This window comes from Melozone crissalis, unplaced genomic scaffold (genome assembly GCF_028551555.1).
Source record: "Melozone crissalis strain CALT ecotype California unplaced genomic scaffold, PUWL_Pcris_2 ptg000027l_1, whole genome shotgun sequence".
Classification (NCBI taxonomy): Eukaryota; Metazoa; Chordata; class Aves; order Passeriformes; family Passerellidae; genus Melozone; species Melozone crissalis.
Genome location: NW_026535805.1, coordinates 46910849 through 46923909, shown reverse-complemented (window position 1 = coordinate 46923909; position 13061 = coordinate 46910849). Strand labels below are relative to the sequence as shown.

Genomic DNA, 13061 nt, shown 5'->3' with positions numbered 1-13061 from the left:
TCCATTCTCCTTCCTAGCAATTTACCATCAGCCTACAGTAATGTGGAGGTGAGCAGGGATTTTAGTTAAAATTAATGTAATGAGCAGTGAACTTTTTTCTTATTTCCAAAGTCAACACATGAATGCAAAAACATGTCAAATAGGTTTACCATGGAACAAAGCAAATTTTTTTGTTGTTTGGAGAAAACTCCCGAACCAACACTTTTCTGCTAGGCAAATGGGAAACCACTAAAAGTGAAGAACATAAGTTATGCACAGGTTGGAATTCTAAACTGATATTTCTCAGATCAAAATCAGGGCTCTGATTCCTGGTTTCATAGCAGGCTTAGTTACAGCAGCTGCAGCAGGCTGTCACCACAGCTTCTCAGGCCCCTGCTGCGGGTATTCACACTGATAGACAAACAAAATGATGACAGACAAACAAAAGCAAAACATACCCCACTGCTGGACTCCAGCAGACAGCAATTCACTGAATTAAGGCAAATTACCACTGTTCCCACTTTACATTAGCCCAGTGGCCTGAGGGCCCTCATTCTGAGGCACAGAACCTGTTGGTGATGGCAGCTGATGCAGTGCCTGGTGGTGCTGCCTGATTGCAGCACAGGGGCACAGTCTCCATCAGTACTCAGACCCCAGAAGCAGTTCCCTGCCAAGGTACACGTGGGTGGTATCAGTAACCCCACAGCAGAGTGGGAAGAGAAGGAAAACCTAGCAGCAACATCTTAATTAAGTGCAAGACTGGAAATCCACAACCCTGTTATTCTTCTAATTTTCTTCAGAATTAAGTGTGGGGGCAGCTTGAGCAGCACAGTGGCACAGAGCAGCCGGGCAAGTAGCACTGGGAGAGAGTGTACAGAAGTGTTAGGAATGAGAAAACTTTTGGAGTAAAGGGAACCTATTTGAGAGAGATGGGTTTCATCAACAGTGACAGCGTAATTGCACTGCAGGAACTTAAGAGACACAAATAGAAGCCTGAAGGGCAGTCTGCTTGCAATGGCAGAGCAGTCTACATAAAAGAAAATCTTAGGAGCCAAGGTTATCTCCAGAATGTGAATCCATAGGGATTCTGCAGTTCATTTTGATGCAGGTAGCACAGAAAATGAACAGCATTAGATTTATTAAAGGTGGAGAAGAGGCTGAAATAGTAATGGAGATTACAGACTGTGATTGTGGAAAACAGAGGAGATTTTAAATCCTTCTCTGTCCCTGAGTAGGATGTTAAATGCTACATCAGAGCTGATATAAACCTTGATTTTATACAGTGTAATGACAGCTTTCTGCAGAAATTCAGAGTCTATAGGAGAAAAAGTAGCTCTTAGTTTAACATATTACTGTCAACAGGGGTCACATGCCCCAGTTCAACACATTCTTTAAAAATAAAAGGTTCACTTTGGTAATGTTTAAGTTTAGAAAGAGAATCAAGATGACCAGCTGAAATGAATTTAGAAAGAAACAGCCACAAGGTTAAATTGCTTGGAGATGATTTGGAGAACAAAAGGTAAGGTTCAGAGTCCAAAAATTCTCAAATCAAAACGTTCAGATGACTTTTACCTTCTTTTGGTTTGACTGTAAAGAAAGTCACTAAAAGTAAAACCATATTGAGTCCAAGTAAGGAATACAGAAACGGACAAGTTAAACGAAAACTCTTAAGTCAGGCTAAATGTAATTTTTGAAGAACAAGTGTTTAAAGTTAAAAAAGAAAAAAAGAGAAATATGATGCCTGCTAGAGAGCCAGGAGAAACAATAGCAGATGTCTGTTTAAAAGAGCACAGTGCATGAACCAGAGCCTTGCTAAAAAGATAAACTTGCCCCAGCATTTAGTCTTGAGGAGCATAGGCATGTCCCCATGCAAGAAGTTTCTTCAAAGAATAAGTCTAATGGACTGTTGCAATATTGAGGCTGGACTAGCAGGTTTCTTGAGGTCACTTCCAAGTTGAATGGCTCCAGAAATCATTGAAATACGAAGTTAAAAAATCATAAATCTTTAAAAATGAAGAGAGCATACAGATCATTTCAGAGCTCTACAGGAACTAAAACATGACACCACTGATGTATTGCTTAAAAGTGGCAGCAGATGGATGGTAGGTGGGAAACAGGACCCAAATCTGAAAACAGAGCTGTAGAAAGCTACAGGCAATTGAAGTCTTCTAGTCTGTACCACACAGGGAATTCTACTGCCAGCCTGTGGAGGTGATTAAGGAGGAGTTAAGTGGCATTCACAGAGAAGTGATCAAGCTGATACAGTATGCCTGGAGTTTCAAACAGCATTAGAAATCAAGCTTCCAGGACATAAAAGGGAAAGTCCTCTTGTTAACTAGTGTCAAGTTAAGTGAGAGGAAGCAGGAGATAAAACACTCGGTCAGTGCTCACACTTGGTGAGCTCAGATCCCCAAGGCACATACACTGGAACTCAATCACAATTTGCAGGAAAGGCCAATACCTTAATATAGGTGACAAAAACTTAATTCTCCTACCATTCAAGACTGCTAAATGATGGATTTTTTTTTTTTTTGCATTCATGGAATTTAAATATTCTCTCTGAAGAGACACCTCTACAAGAGAGGCAGAGACAGAGAGAATAGCTACAGCTAAATTCTGCAGAATGTCTCAGCACTATATGAAGTCAGCAATCTTCTGTGGTCAGCCTGGCAAAGGCACTTGGAGATCAATAGCATCTGCATCATTATTTCATGCCTGCTCCTCGTTAGCAAGATAGCTTGACAATCACTGAGGGATGGTGGTTTACAGTGAGCAATGATTAGGTCTGTCTGAAGTCAGACAGGAAGCCAACATCATCAAGTGAGGTTGAACAGTGGCCCTGTAACTCCAACTCTAAATGCGGATATAAACTAATTAAGTATAACATAACTTTTTTCCCATTTTTTTTAACCTCTAATTAATAGCTGGTAGAGAGTAACAGATGAAACTCCAAGTCCAACTTATCAAAGAACAGCTTGGATTTTTTCCTTTTTTTTTTTGTTTTGTTTTGTTTGGGAGTTTTTGGAGTTAATTTGTTTGTTCTGGTTTGTTTTTGTTATTTCTTCCCCCTGATCAGAATTAATTAGTCTTCTTTCAAACAGGTTATCCTGCCACAGTAAAGAAAGTACAAATCTGTTACATTTCTGCTTCATGCCATGGAGAAGAATGGCAATATGAGCATATTATACAGGAAGAACAGCTGCTGCATCCAAAATATTTTAATTCTGGGGAAAAAAAACAAAACTACTTAGCCCATTCAGAAAACAGAAAAGCTTCAAAGGAATCTGGGAAATTACCAGCTGAATCTGAAGCTCATGGACTTCTTATTCACTTCAGAGCATTTTGGATTAACATTTTTGCTGCTCACACAAACAGCAAATTAAAAGTTCCTTCTATTTCTGCCTATGCAATGTATTCCCTGACTGTGGAGCCAAACTTCAAGTAAAACAGTCCCCTTATTACTGAGTTTTAGCAATGCCTTTTAGAGCCAGTTATGAGTAAATCAGAAGACCTAGAGAACGTATCAACCCCACTGGACTAACGGCAGGGCCATACATTTGGCATGACTTTCAGCACCAGTACCACAGCTATTCACAGCAGTGAAAACTACAGTGCTCACAAGTAATGTTTTTAATCTCCATGAATTCAAGAAAAATCTTAGTTGCTGTTAGAAGGTTCAGTGCTGTCCTCCAAAAGTTAACAAATTATCTCTGTATATGACTACATTTGGAAGTGTAAATACCTGTGTCTGCAGAACAGAGGACCTTGCTGCATGCAATACTCCTGACCCTTGGTATACCAGAATTTAACATCAAACTAGCAAGTATGGCAAGGCAGTTGTAAAACAAATTTCTCCCTTACACTTTATTTTTCGTTTTATAACAAAAAAAAAATACTTAAATGAGGAATCTTCCAAGATTCTAAGACATGTCTTGTACTTAATCAAGGTTTAATTTGAACAAAATGATCAAGAAAGTTTGAAAAAAAAAAAATCTCTCCCAGTCCTGTGGGATAAATCTATCATATTACTGTTTCCTAAAGATACTTTCATATAAACAAAAAAATTTTCAATACTACCAGTGCTTTTAAGCAGCCAGGCTTATTTTTAATAATCTTTTACAGCCAGTGACTTATGGAAAAAATAACAAGAAAAGCATTCACATGCAGTATTATTGTTAGGGACTCAAAAACCCAAAAGAAACAAAAACAACAACCCCCCCCCCCCCCAAAAAAGAGAGCAGCATTTAAATAGTTATTCAGCTTAAAATCAAGTTTTCTGATCCTTGTAGCTATTTTACAAATGAAGTGGATATTTGACTGAAATTCATTTTGACTTGGGTTTAGACAGATACCACAGTGGAAAAAAAAAGCATATGAAATTTCTAGCACTTTAAGGTATTTAATATGAATTCTAGTAAGGTAGAAATTGTAGGAAGCTAAACAGAAAGCATCTCATGGCTCTCTTTGCAAGTGAGAAGCACATATAGTTATCAAGGGGTAAAGTATTCAATTTGTTCATTTTTAGAATGATTCACATTGGTGACTTTATCTAAATGAACTATTATGTGAGTAGGATGTTTTAGGAACTACTCAGTATGATAGCATATTCTTTAATCGTGATTAGTTAGACTTACAAATGATTATGGAACATACAATGTGTTGCAGCTTTGGATCATTACCCATGGAAATGTAATTCAGAAGAACAAACAATAATTATTTCCATCACTCCTTCTACCGAAACATAGCTTTCTTTAATTAGAATACTGGTAAGTGAGCACAGCAAATATAAGATTTTTTAATAGTTAATCTGATAAAGAATTAATTGAGCTTTTAACGGAGGAAGCTTAATCCTTCAATCAAGTGTGCATACAGATTGTGCTAACTTTTTAGGAACACCCACTAATGTAATGGACCAACAGATTACTAAAGATATATTTTCTCTGATGGCAGCCAGGCTCTGGGGCCCTCAGGCCTTTCCACACATCTCAGCAGCAGCAGGGAAGAAGAAACCCTCATAATACAGGAGAACCTCACCCTGCTGCATCCCATTCTTTCCATTGGCAGAGGTTGGCTATTGCCACAGCATCTTGGGATTTAGGAGACAAATCATGAAGTTTCCTCAAATCTGACAAAGGCAGAGCATGCTGAATTGCACTCTCTAAGCCACCAGAACAACTGTTTAGGGACATCATTCTGTCTTGGAGAGCAGATGTCTAACAGAGAATGTGAGAACCAGTGGCAAGCATGGACGAGGCCCTTCCTGGCCTGCAAGAGCTTGGCATCCTCCTTAATAATACACCTCCTCTCTGTATGTAAGAGGCAATTTCACTTTCATTACTGAGTCCATCAATTTTAGAATGGGCACTAGCATCCTTTATCACTGATGTTCCACTGTAAAGAGTTCCATTTAGTTATCTGCTGTGTGGAACACTTTCTTTTGCTTCAGATGTCTCCTCATTTCATTTGTGCCAGAGTTTTACTGGAACACGAGTGCTGCTTTCAATCTAGCTGGAGAGGGGGTGGTAAAACTGCCTCTCTGAGGATGAAGGAATGGTTGAGAAGCAACGACTAGGTGTTATTTAGGAGAAACTATACACACTGATTGAAAGTGAGACTGCACACTAACAGACACAGGACATAAACTATCAACATACATATGAAATCACTAGCACTGATGACAAAGGATTAAGGCATTTCTTGGCAGACAAACTGCCACTTGATGTAAAGGCCCATGAGCATTCATCTACCAGCTCATCTGCCAAGAAATGAGCTTCTGTCAGGACTGGTTAATTAAAGTGTACCAATAGGTTATGCTAGAAAAGCCCACACCTGTTTCCCAAGTAGATCTCCAGTGAAATGAGAAGAAACATAAGTGAAATAATATCTAGCAAAGATCCAGACACCAGCTCCCAAGCACATCTCAATTTTTTTTCATTACTGTTAAGTGTCTGACTGCATTTTTTCTCCTGTAAAATTACAAGACTATTCAAATAATAAAACCTGTGCATTTTAAGACAGGAATGTCTTTTCCATAACAACTACACTCAGCACAGGTCCACATGAAATAAGCAGGTAAGTCTAGTTAAGACATAAAAGTGTCAGAAGAACGTTGTCTCCTTATAACTACTTTGTCAGGTACATGACCCAGCAGTACCTGCTAAAACAGCTTTAACATAATGATGAATTTTAACAAAAAATAATCACACACAGACATCGAATAAAGTAATTTAAAGTGACAGGTTCAACTAGTATTTGGGAAATTTACTCATATAAAAAAAATTAATTTCCTTAGATTTGTGGAGTTTCCACTAGTAATTGCTTTGGATTTAAGGAATGATAAATTCAACTTATGTTTAAAGATTACTAATTTGTGTAATCCTGCAACAGAATACTACTATAATCCACAGACAGGAACAAGAATTTAAACCAGTAAGATTAAAGAGTTTTCAACTGCCAAGCTAAAACTTGAAGATATACATGTCTTTTAAAATGGTGCCTGTGACTCTTTTGGCCTTCTCCAAAAATATTATACAAATAATTGCATTTATACAAAGCTCTAAGATGAAATTGTATCTTCATTTTCTCCAGAAACCATGACAGGTAATAGAGATTAACAGGTTATTAATGCTTTAGAGACTCTCACATGTATAGGTTTATAGCTGCCTTTTCTTTCTTAACATGTCTTCTCCATGTGAGTTGAAGGCTCAGGTTCAGGTAGGCAAACAGAAAGTAAGAGTTTAAACAAGTTCAAGGGTACACTTGAAACCCACCTGGGAAGCAGGAAGGTGATGCACCAAACCTACCACTACCTCAGAGTAGGAACTCCACAATTACACATTCTAGCATGAAGCCCAGAAGATGTACTGGGTGTGATTCCATTCAGGATAAAACCTGAAATATCACTTTACACTTAAATGAAGCAATAGCTTCAGGACTTGGAGAAAGCAGCAGCAGCAATAGAAGCAAGAAGACCCATTGGACTGGTCTCCATTGTACAAGCCATTTTCAAAGTTTTAAACAATGGATAAATGAAATTATTTAATTTGAATAAATAAAATTATTAAAATTAAATTTAATGACTTATCTAGATGATGATATATCAGATAAACCATCTTACTTCTTCTCCTGAAAGATAGTAAGCTGAAAGCAGTCCACCGACGAAACGAATGTTGACTTCAAATACAGAAATTTCAGCATTCTGTTGAAACAAACATAAATTTATTTCTATAGAGGTTTATTTTTACATACATGCCTACATATACATACACACATATATATATATATATACACATACACATATACAGGTTTTAAGGCACAACAGCTGTAAATAGCAAAACACAGAAGATGTAGGGAAGGCCAACACAAGAATTTAAAGCATTTCTTTCTCTTCCTTGCTTTGACAAAATATCCTCGTCCTGCTCAACTTTTCATCTCTTCTTTTGGGCTATAGGGCTTTCTCCAAATCCGCATATCTAAGTACTTATCATTCCTTCCAGATGATTCAGCATTTGCCCAAAAGATGCTCTTGGATCTCATGTCCCACACTACCTCCCCTCACTCCATCTCAGACAGATCAGTATTGATCAAAATGTCCCATCAAGTGCTTTCCTACTTCAGTCTAAATCCTGCTCATTACAAATAAGAAAGTAACACTAGAATGAGTTAATTACGTGCTCATAAAAAACAAATGTAATCATTATGTGCATTTACAAGGAAGATGATTCCCTATTACAGTGACAGCCCTTTCCAAGCTGGTGTGGATGAATCTTTTACTAATGACAAAGACTTGGTCCAGCTAGTATCTACCTCAAAACTCAAAGCACACTCTTTCCCTGCCTTTTGAAATTCAAGCATAAATGAGGAATCTGAGTCTCACACACTTTTGTTCTTTATTAAGACAATTCCAATTTTACCCCAACACTCACCAAGGCATTCAGCTAAAAAGTTGGTCTAGTGAAGTTTCTTAATTTTTGCCTTTTTATGTAATACTACTTTTTTAATTTCTGTGTTTCTGCAGAAAAAGGTACCCAACAGCGTCCCAAAATTTTGGGCACATAAAAAAAAGCATTTGACTTTCACATGTTCTGGGTTGCTCTTGCTTCTACTGAGTCACTTTTCCATTTTCTGTTTGCAAACATGCAGTATAGCTATATTTAATATAAATCAATGCATGGTGGAGCTGATGGATTTTCTTCTGAAAGGCTTGCAGGCTTTTTTCATTTAGCTAGGTTTTGTGCTTTTCCAGTTTAAGCATTCAGATGTCAGTTTGCGTAGGAGGGAAGAAGTTGCTCCCTATTTTTTATGGATTTTGAATTGCAGCAAACTGCCTTTACAGAAACAAAAACAAACCAGCACTGGACTACTTAACAGAAATATTACTTCACACTTTTCAGTTTCCAAGGTGCTCTGATTAAGAAAAGGTATCTATCACATTGCAGAGTTGGTGAGCTTCTTGTAAACTGCAAAGGTACAGGCTTCAAAACACACTCTCAGGCTTGCTACAGCGCTTGTTGGTTTACACTCAGGAATTTAACTTTTCTCCTCTAAAATGTATTCTGCACTTCCTTCCCCCCAAAAAAGAGGATATAATTTCCATTCAGAATGACTCTGTTTAATACATAATTAATATAGTATGTGTGTGCCTGTATAATACACCTTTTAATACACATGAACACAATTCAAAGGAGCTGACAAAGTAAAGCAATCACACACGTCTGACTCTTGTAAACTCAGACTGGCATCATGGCTTAAGACTGCAAAATTATCTTGCTGTCTTGCAGTGTTCAGAACATAACACTCTTACAAGTTTATTTTGAGTCATCTAGAAATCTGCAGTTTCTCCTCTGTCACTGCACTCCTCCACTGCTCCTCTCCTATCCTTTCTAAGAGAAACAACAAAGTTTAATTTCTGCAGCTTAATTTCTGTTTCCAAAATGCCTTTTTTTCCCAAAATCTGTTATTTCTCTTTCCAAGTGTTCAGTAATAGTCTCACTGAATGCAGCAATAAGGCAAATGGAAACAGGTACTCATCTCAACTTCAACATTCTTCTGAAGGCTTTTTTATTATGCCATGATCCACATTAAACCTGGGGAGGGGGATATAAAAACATTTAAATTCTCTAGAAATCTGAACTAAATAGATGATGCATCTGTTCACCTGCTAATCAGACTGCCTGTGTAGGAACTACAGTACATGTACTTTAAATACAGAAGTCTACCTTAAAATCCAACATATAATACAGCTAGTAGGGAACTGACTTGACTAAAGAAAGGCTGATCTGCTCTGATCTGATCTGGTCTGATTGAAGAAAGGATGATCAAATGAGTGAAAGGGGTGGCTTGTCTTCTGTGGAGACTGAGCTAGCTGAAACTCCTATGAATGGTATGAGAATATGAATTTGTGAACCTTCTTCAGAAGTTCAGGTTCTTTCCATTTCAATCCTGAGCCTTAGCACATGTCAAGTACCTTTCTTTGATGTGGGAAAGTTGAAGCTGTAAAGAGGTAGGTGTCAGATGAGGAAATGAGTTAATCAGATATCCCAGACACTTGTGTTTCCTTTGAGAACTGAATTAAATCACTTTTTGATTTTCAATTGCTTGAAGTAAATTGAGTGGTGTATGACCTGAATATTTTGTCTCCAGAACTTTACATTTTGCCCTTCTGGATTTAAATATGACCACTTAACTCACAAAACCATTGCTATCTTTTAAGGAGTGCAAAGGCCCTTTAAGGAAGTCTCAGGATGTGTGCACTGACATCTGCTTCTGGAAATCAGCTACGGACAGGAAGACTACTTGGAAATAATTTGAATAAAGGTTTTACTGTTGAGCCACAAAGATTAATTGCATTGTAATACTGAACATGTGTTGAAGGGGTGATCTTTCAGGACATTTCTTGAAGGCAACCATTATTCTAATGTCATCAGATTCCCAATAGGTCACTTGAACCTCTGAACCTTAATTTGAAATACTTGCCTCTTACCAAAATCTTTATTCAAGCCACTGAAGCAGACAAACACTGAAACAGTAATTTCATTAATGGTAGATTTGAAATCTGTAGGCCTGATAGTTACTCTTAAACTCATTGTACTAGGTTAATATTATTCTCAGCACACAAATAACTGTAAGTGGCAAAACACTTAAAGTTTTATAATTTCACATCAAGAAAACATGTCTACATGTTTTTGTGAAGTTAAGTTTGTGAAGGAAAGTTTGTGTGAAGAAGTAATCTGTTAAGAAAAATGAACTTGTCCTAAAAGTAGAAGATTTCTGCTACACCAAATTTACCCTTCTTCCTGGTTTGATTTTTAAAATTTTTGTATGATATGACACATTGAAAATGCCACACCATGATAATTACTCTCTTTTCATATATTTAATCATCCACATAAAGATTGCACAAGTAAGTCTGTATATTTCTACTCAGCAGTCAAATTCTAAGTAAGCATTTAACAGTACCAGAATATATCAGAAAAACTTTCATCTGAACTTCACCAAATTTCTACTTCACCATCTGTAGAAGTGAGAATTATTTTTATTTTAACTTTAGCCTTCTCCTTCAAACGGTTATTGTATCACCTACAAAGCAAGTCTGAGAAGTGGTTGAATTAATTCTATTACCTCTAATGGAAATTCTGTGGGGCGAAGTGTCTGGACATGTATATTTCAAGATGACTAAGATGTTCCCTTTTTAAGGTACCAAGTGCAAAAGACAGCTCTGAGAAATTGGATAAATATAATTTCCAGTTTTATGGTCTTTGCATCAGTAACCCAAATAGACTGGACTCTGTATGAGAATATCTGAAACACCTTTGTTAGTACACATCTTATCTACGCTAACATCTAAACATCAGTTTGATCTGATATTTGCAGGCCTCACTTTTAGAAAGGATTCTGAAAGTCTGTGGGTGCTTGAAAAAGAGTTACATGTATTGGGAATAACATGCTTTTGTTTTAATTCCAGGGCTTTTATGTTAATTGCTGAATGTGAGTAATGTGGTCTTTCATCTTACATTTATTCGTAATTTATGATTCACTATTTGAACCATAAATTGAATAGTCCAACTACTATACAACATCCAGAGAAACTGTGACTTCTGATCAGTGTACTTGAAAAAAATAGAAAACAAAAAGCAATGTATGAATCTATTATGTGGTGTAAGAGCAAAGCTGTGACGAGTTTCAGGAATGTCATCTGGTTTCCTTGATTAATTTCTAAAGATGAAGTAATTTTGATATAGACATACAACATCCTTTACATTGCTGGCTAGGCACATAACATCAAAGTTATGTTAAAATTGCTTTTTAAGTAGAAGAAAACCCATAGCTCAGAAACACTCAAGATGCTGGGGAAAATTAGAGATATAACTAGGAAACCTATTATTCTAACTCCTTTTAAAGAAAAGGAGAGTGGCAATGCCTTAGCAAGACACATCTTCAAAAAGCAACAAATATAACCAAACAAGGAGGGGGCAGGCAGAATAAAGTGCCAAGACTAGTTAGCCTGTGTTACTCTGCATTTCTATTTTATTTGCAAATCTATGACAGGGCCAATTTGATCTCAGCTGTTTCTCACCACTCAACTTCCCTCACCCTTCCACAAACCAGAGGATTAAGACTACAACTGGTGAAATACTGAGGCTTCAAACAGCTGCTATATTGAATTTAACATTGAAACATTGTTCAGACAACAAACCACTGTCAACTGGGCTCTCCTGAAGGCCTTTTCCCATTGAACTCCTCCAGCTTCCCAAAAATCAGTATTCATATCCTTCTGGATCATTTCCTAATGCATCTCATTCCTGATAATCTTCCTCTCCACAATTCACAGACCAAGGCCAAAACGATTTCCATCAGTATTTTATCATGGGAAGTCATCCTCCCTTATAAATACAACATTTGAAACACAACATTATTTTATTTATCCATCTGGCACTCACCAGCAGCACTGGTTACATGTTCTGTCATTCAAAATACAGCTGGAGAAAACACTGTGCGCTCTTTACACAGATGAATGTATTCCCAATGAGCAAATCACCTTAATTTACATTTGATAAAGAGCTTACTCACTTAGTTTTTATAAAGATAACAAAAAATAATGCCACAAGTCCTAACATATCATTTGTTTCAGTCTTCTCTATTGCAAAGATTCCTTCCAAAACTTTCTTTCCTTTGGTTCTCCTGTTCTTGTATCATCAAGAGTGTACAGAACTTCAGCCACCTCATCTGCATTTCCATCTATTGCTCCTGTATAGAAGGAATATAGCAACTCCCTCAAACACACACCATGGCAAGCAGCCCATACCCTGCAGTTTAACAAGCTGTGCAAGAGAACACCAGGGAGCCTGTACTGAACAATGCTGAATAATGTATATAATTCTAGACTAAAAAGTGGACACAAAGGGCCCACATTTCCTGTGAAATGAGATGAACTTGTAATTATTTTTACTATTAAATAATAATATTCCCCTGTTGAAGCACAAAGGTTGAGAACAGCAACAAATCCTAGCATTTTCAAGCAGCCCAGGAATTACGATAGAGTCACAGATAGTACTACAATAGCTCACTTTCAACTATTGCAATTAAACAAGATTTTAATTACCTGCAATTGTGGAGGAAAAAAAAATTTCATTCATATTCCACAAATGAAAGTTACTGGCAGCTTGCTAAAATATTCAGTTCCCAAAGACATGGGAAATAATCTTAGCAACCTTTTTATCACAAGTGTCAAAGCCTGGTTATTGCATAACATATTAGTTAACCTTGCTGAAGTCCCTGCATGGCAAACTGCAGGCACAAAAATAAAGTGCTATTGAAGGCATTAATAAACTCTAGCAGCAAAAGAACTGTGTTTAGTAATGAATTTGCAGGGTCTCATTTTAGCCCATCAAAATTGGTTCTTACACATAATTAAAACAAAATCAAGTCACTTTGAAGTCTGGCATTTAGAGTGTACTAATAAGTTATGTGGCAAACTAGTAATCAAATAGTCCCACAAACTAAAGAACCATTTTCACCTGCTGGCTTTCTTAAGATTTCTCTCTGACCCATGACATTTTTTTTATTCAAATTGGAAAGCTGTT

The 13061-nt window shown here is 37.0% G+C and overlaps 1 protein-coding gene across 1 annotated transcript in view; it reads right to left on the bottom strand.

Annotated features, from left to right (window-relative positions):
• Positions 1 to 13061, bottom strand: part of MAN1A1 (mannosidase alpha class 1A member 1) — a 139321-nt gene that overhangs the window by 76197 nt on the left and 50063 nt on the right. The window contains exon 4 of the mRNA XM_054280111.1: positions 7097 to 7177. Coding sequence (XP_054136086.1) covers positions 7097 to 7177 — 81 coding nt within the window. The remainder of the gene's footprint in view (positions 1 to 7096; positions 7178 to 13061) is intronic.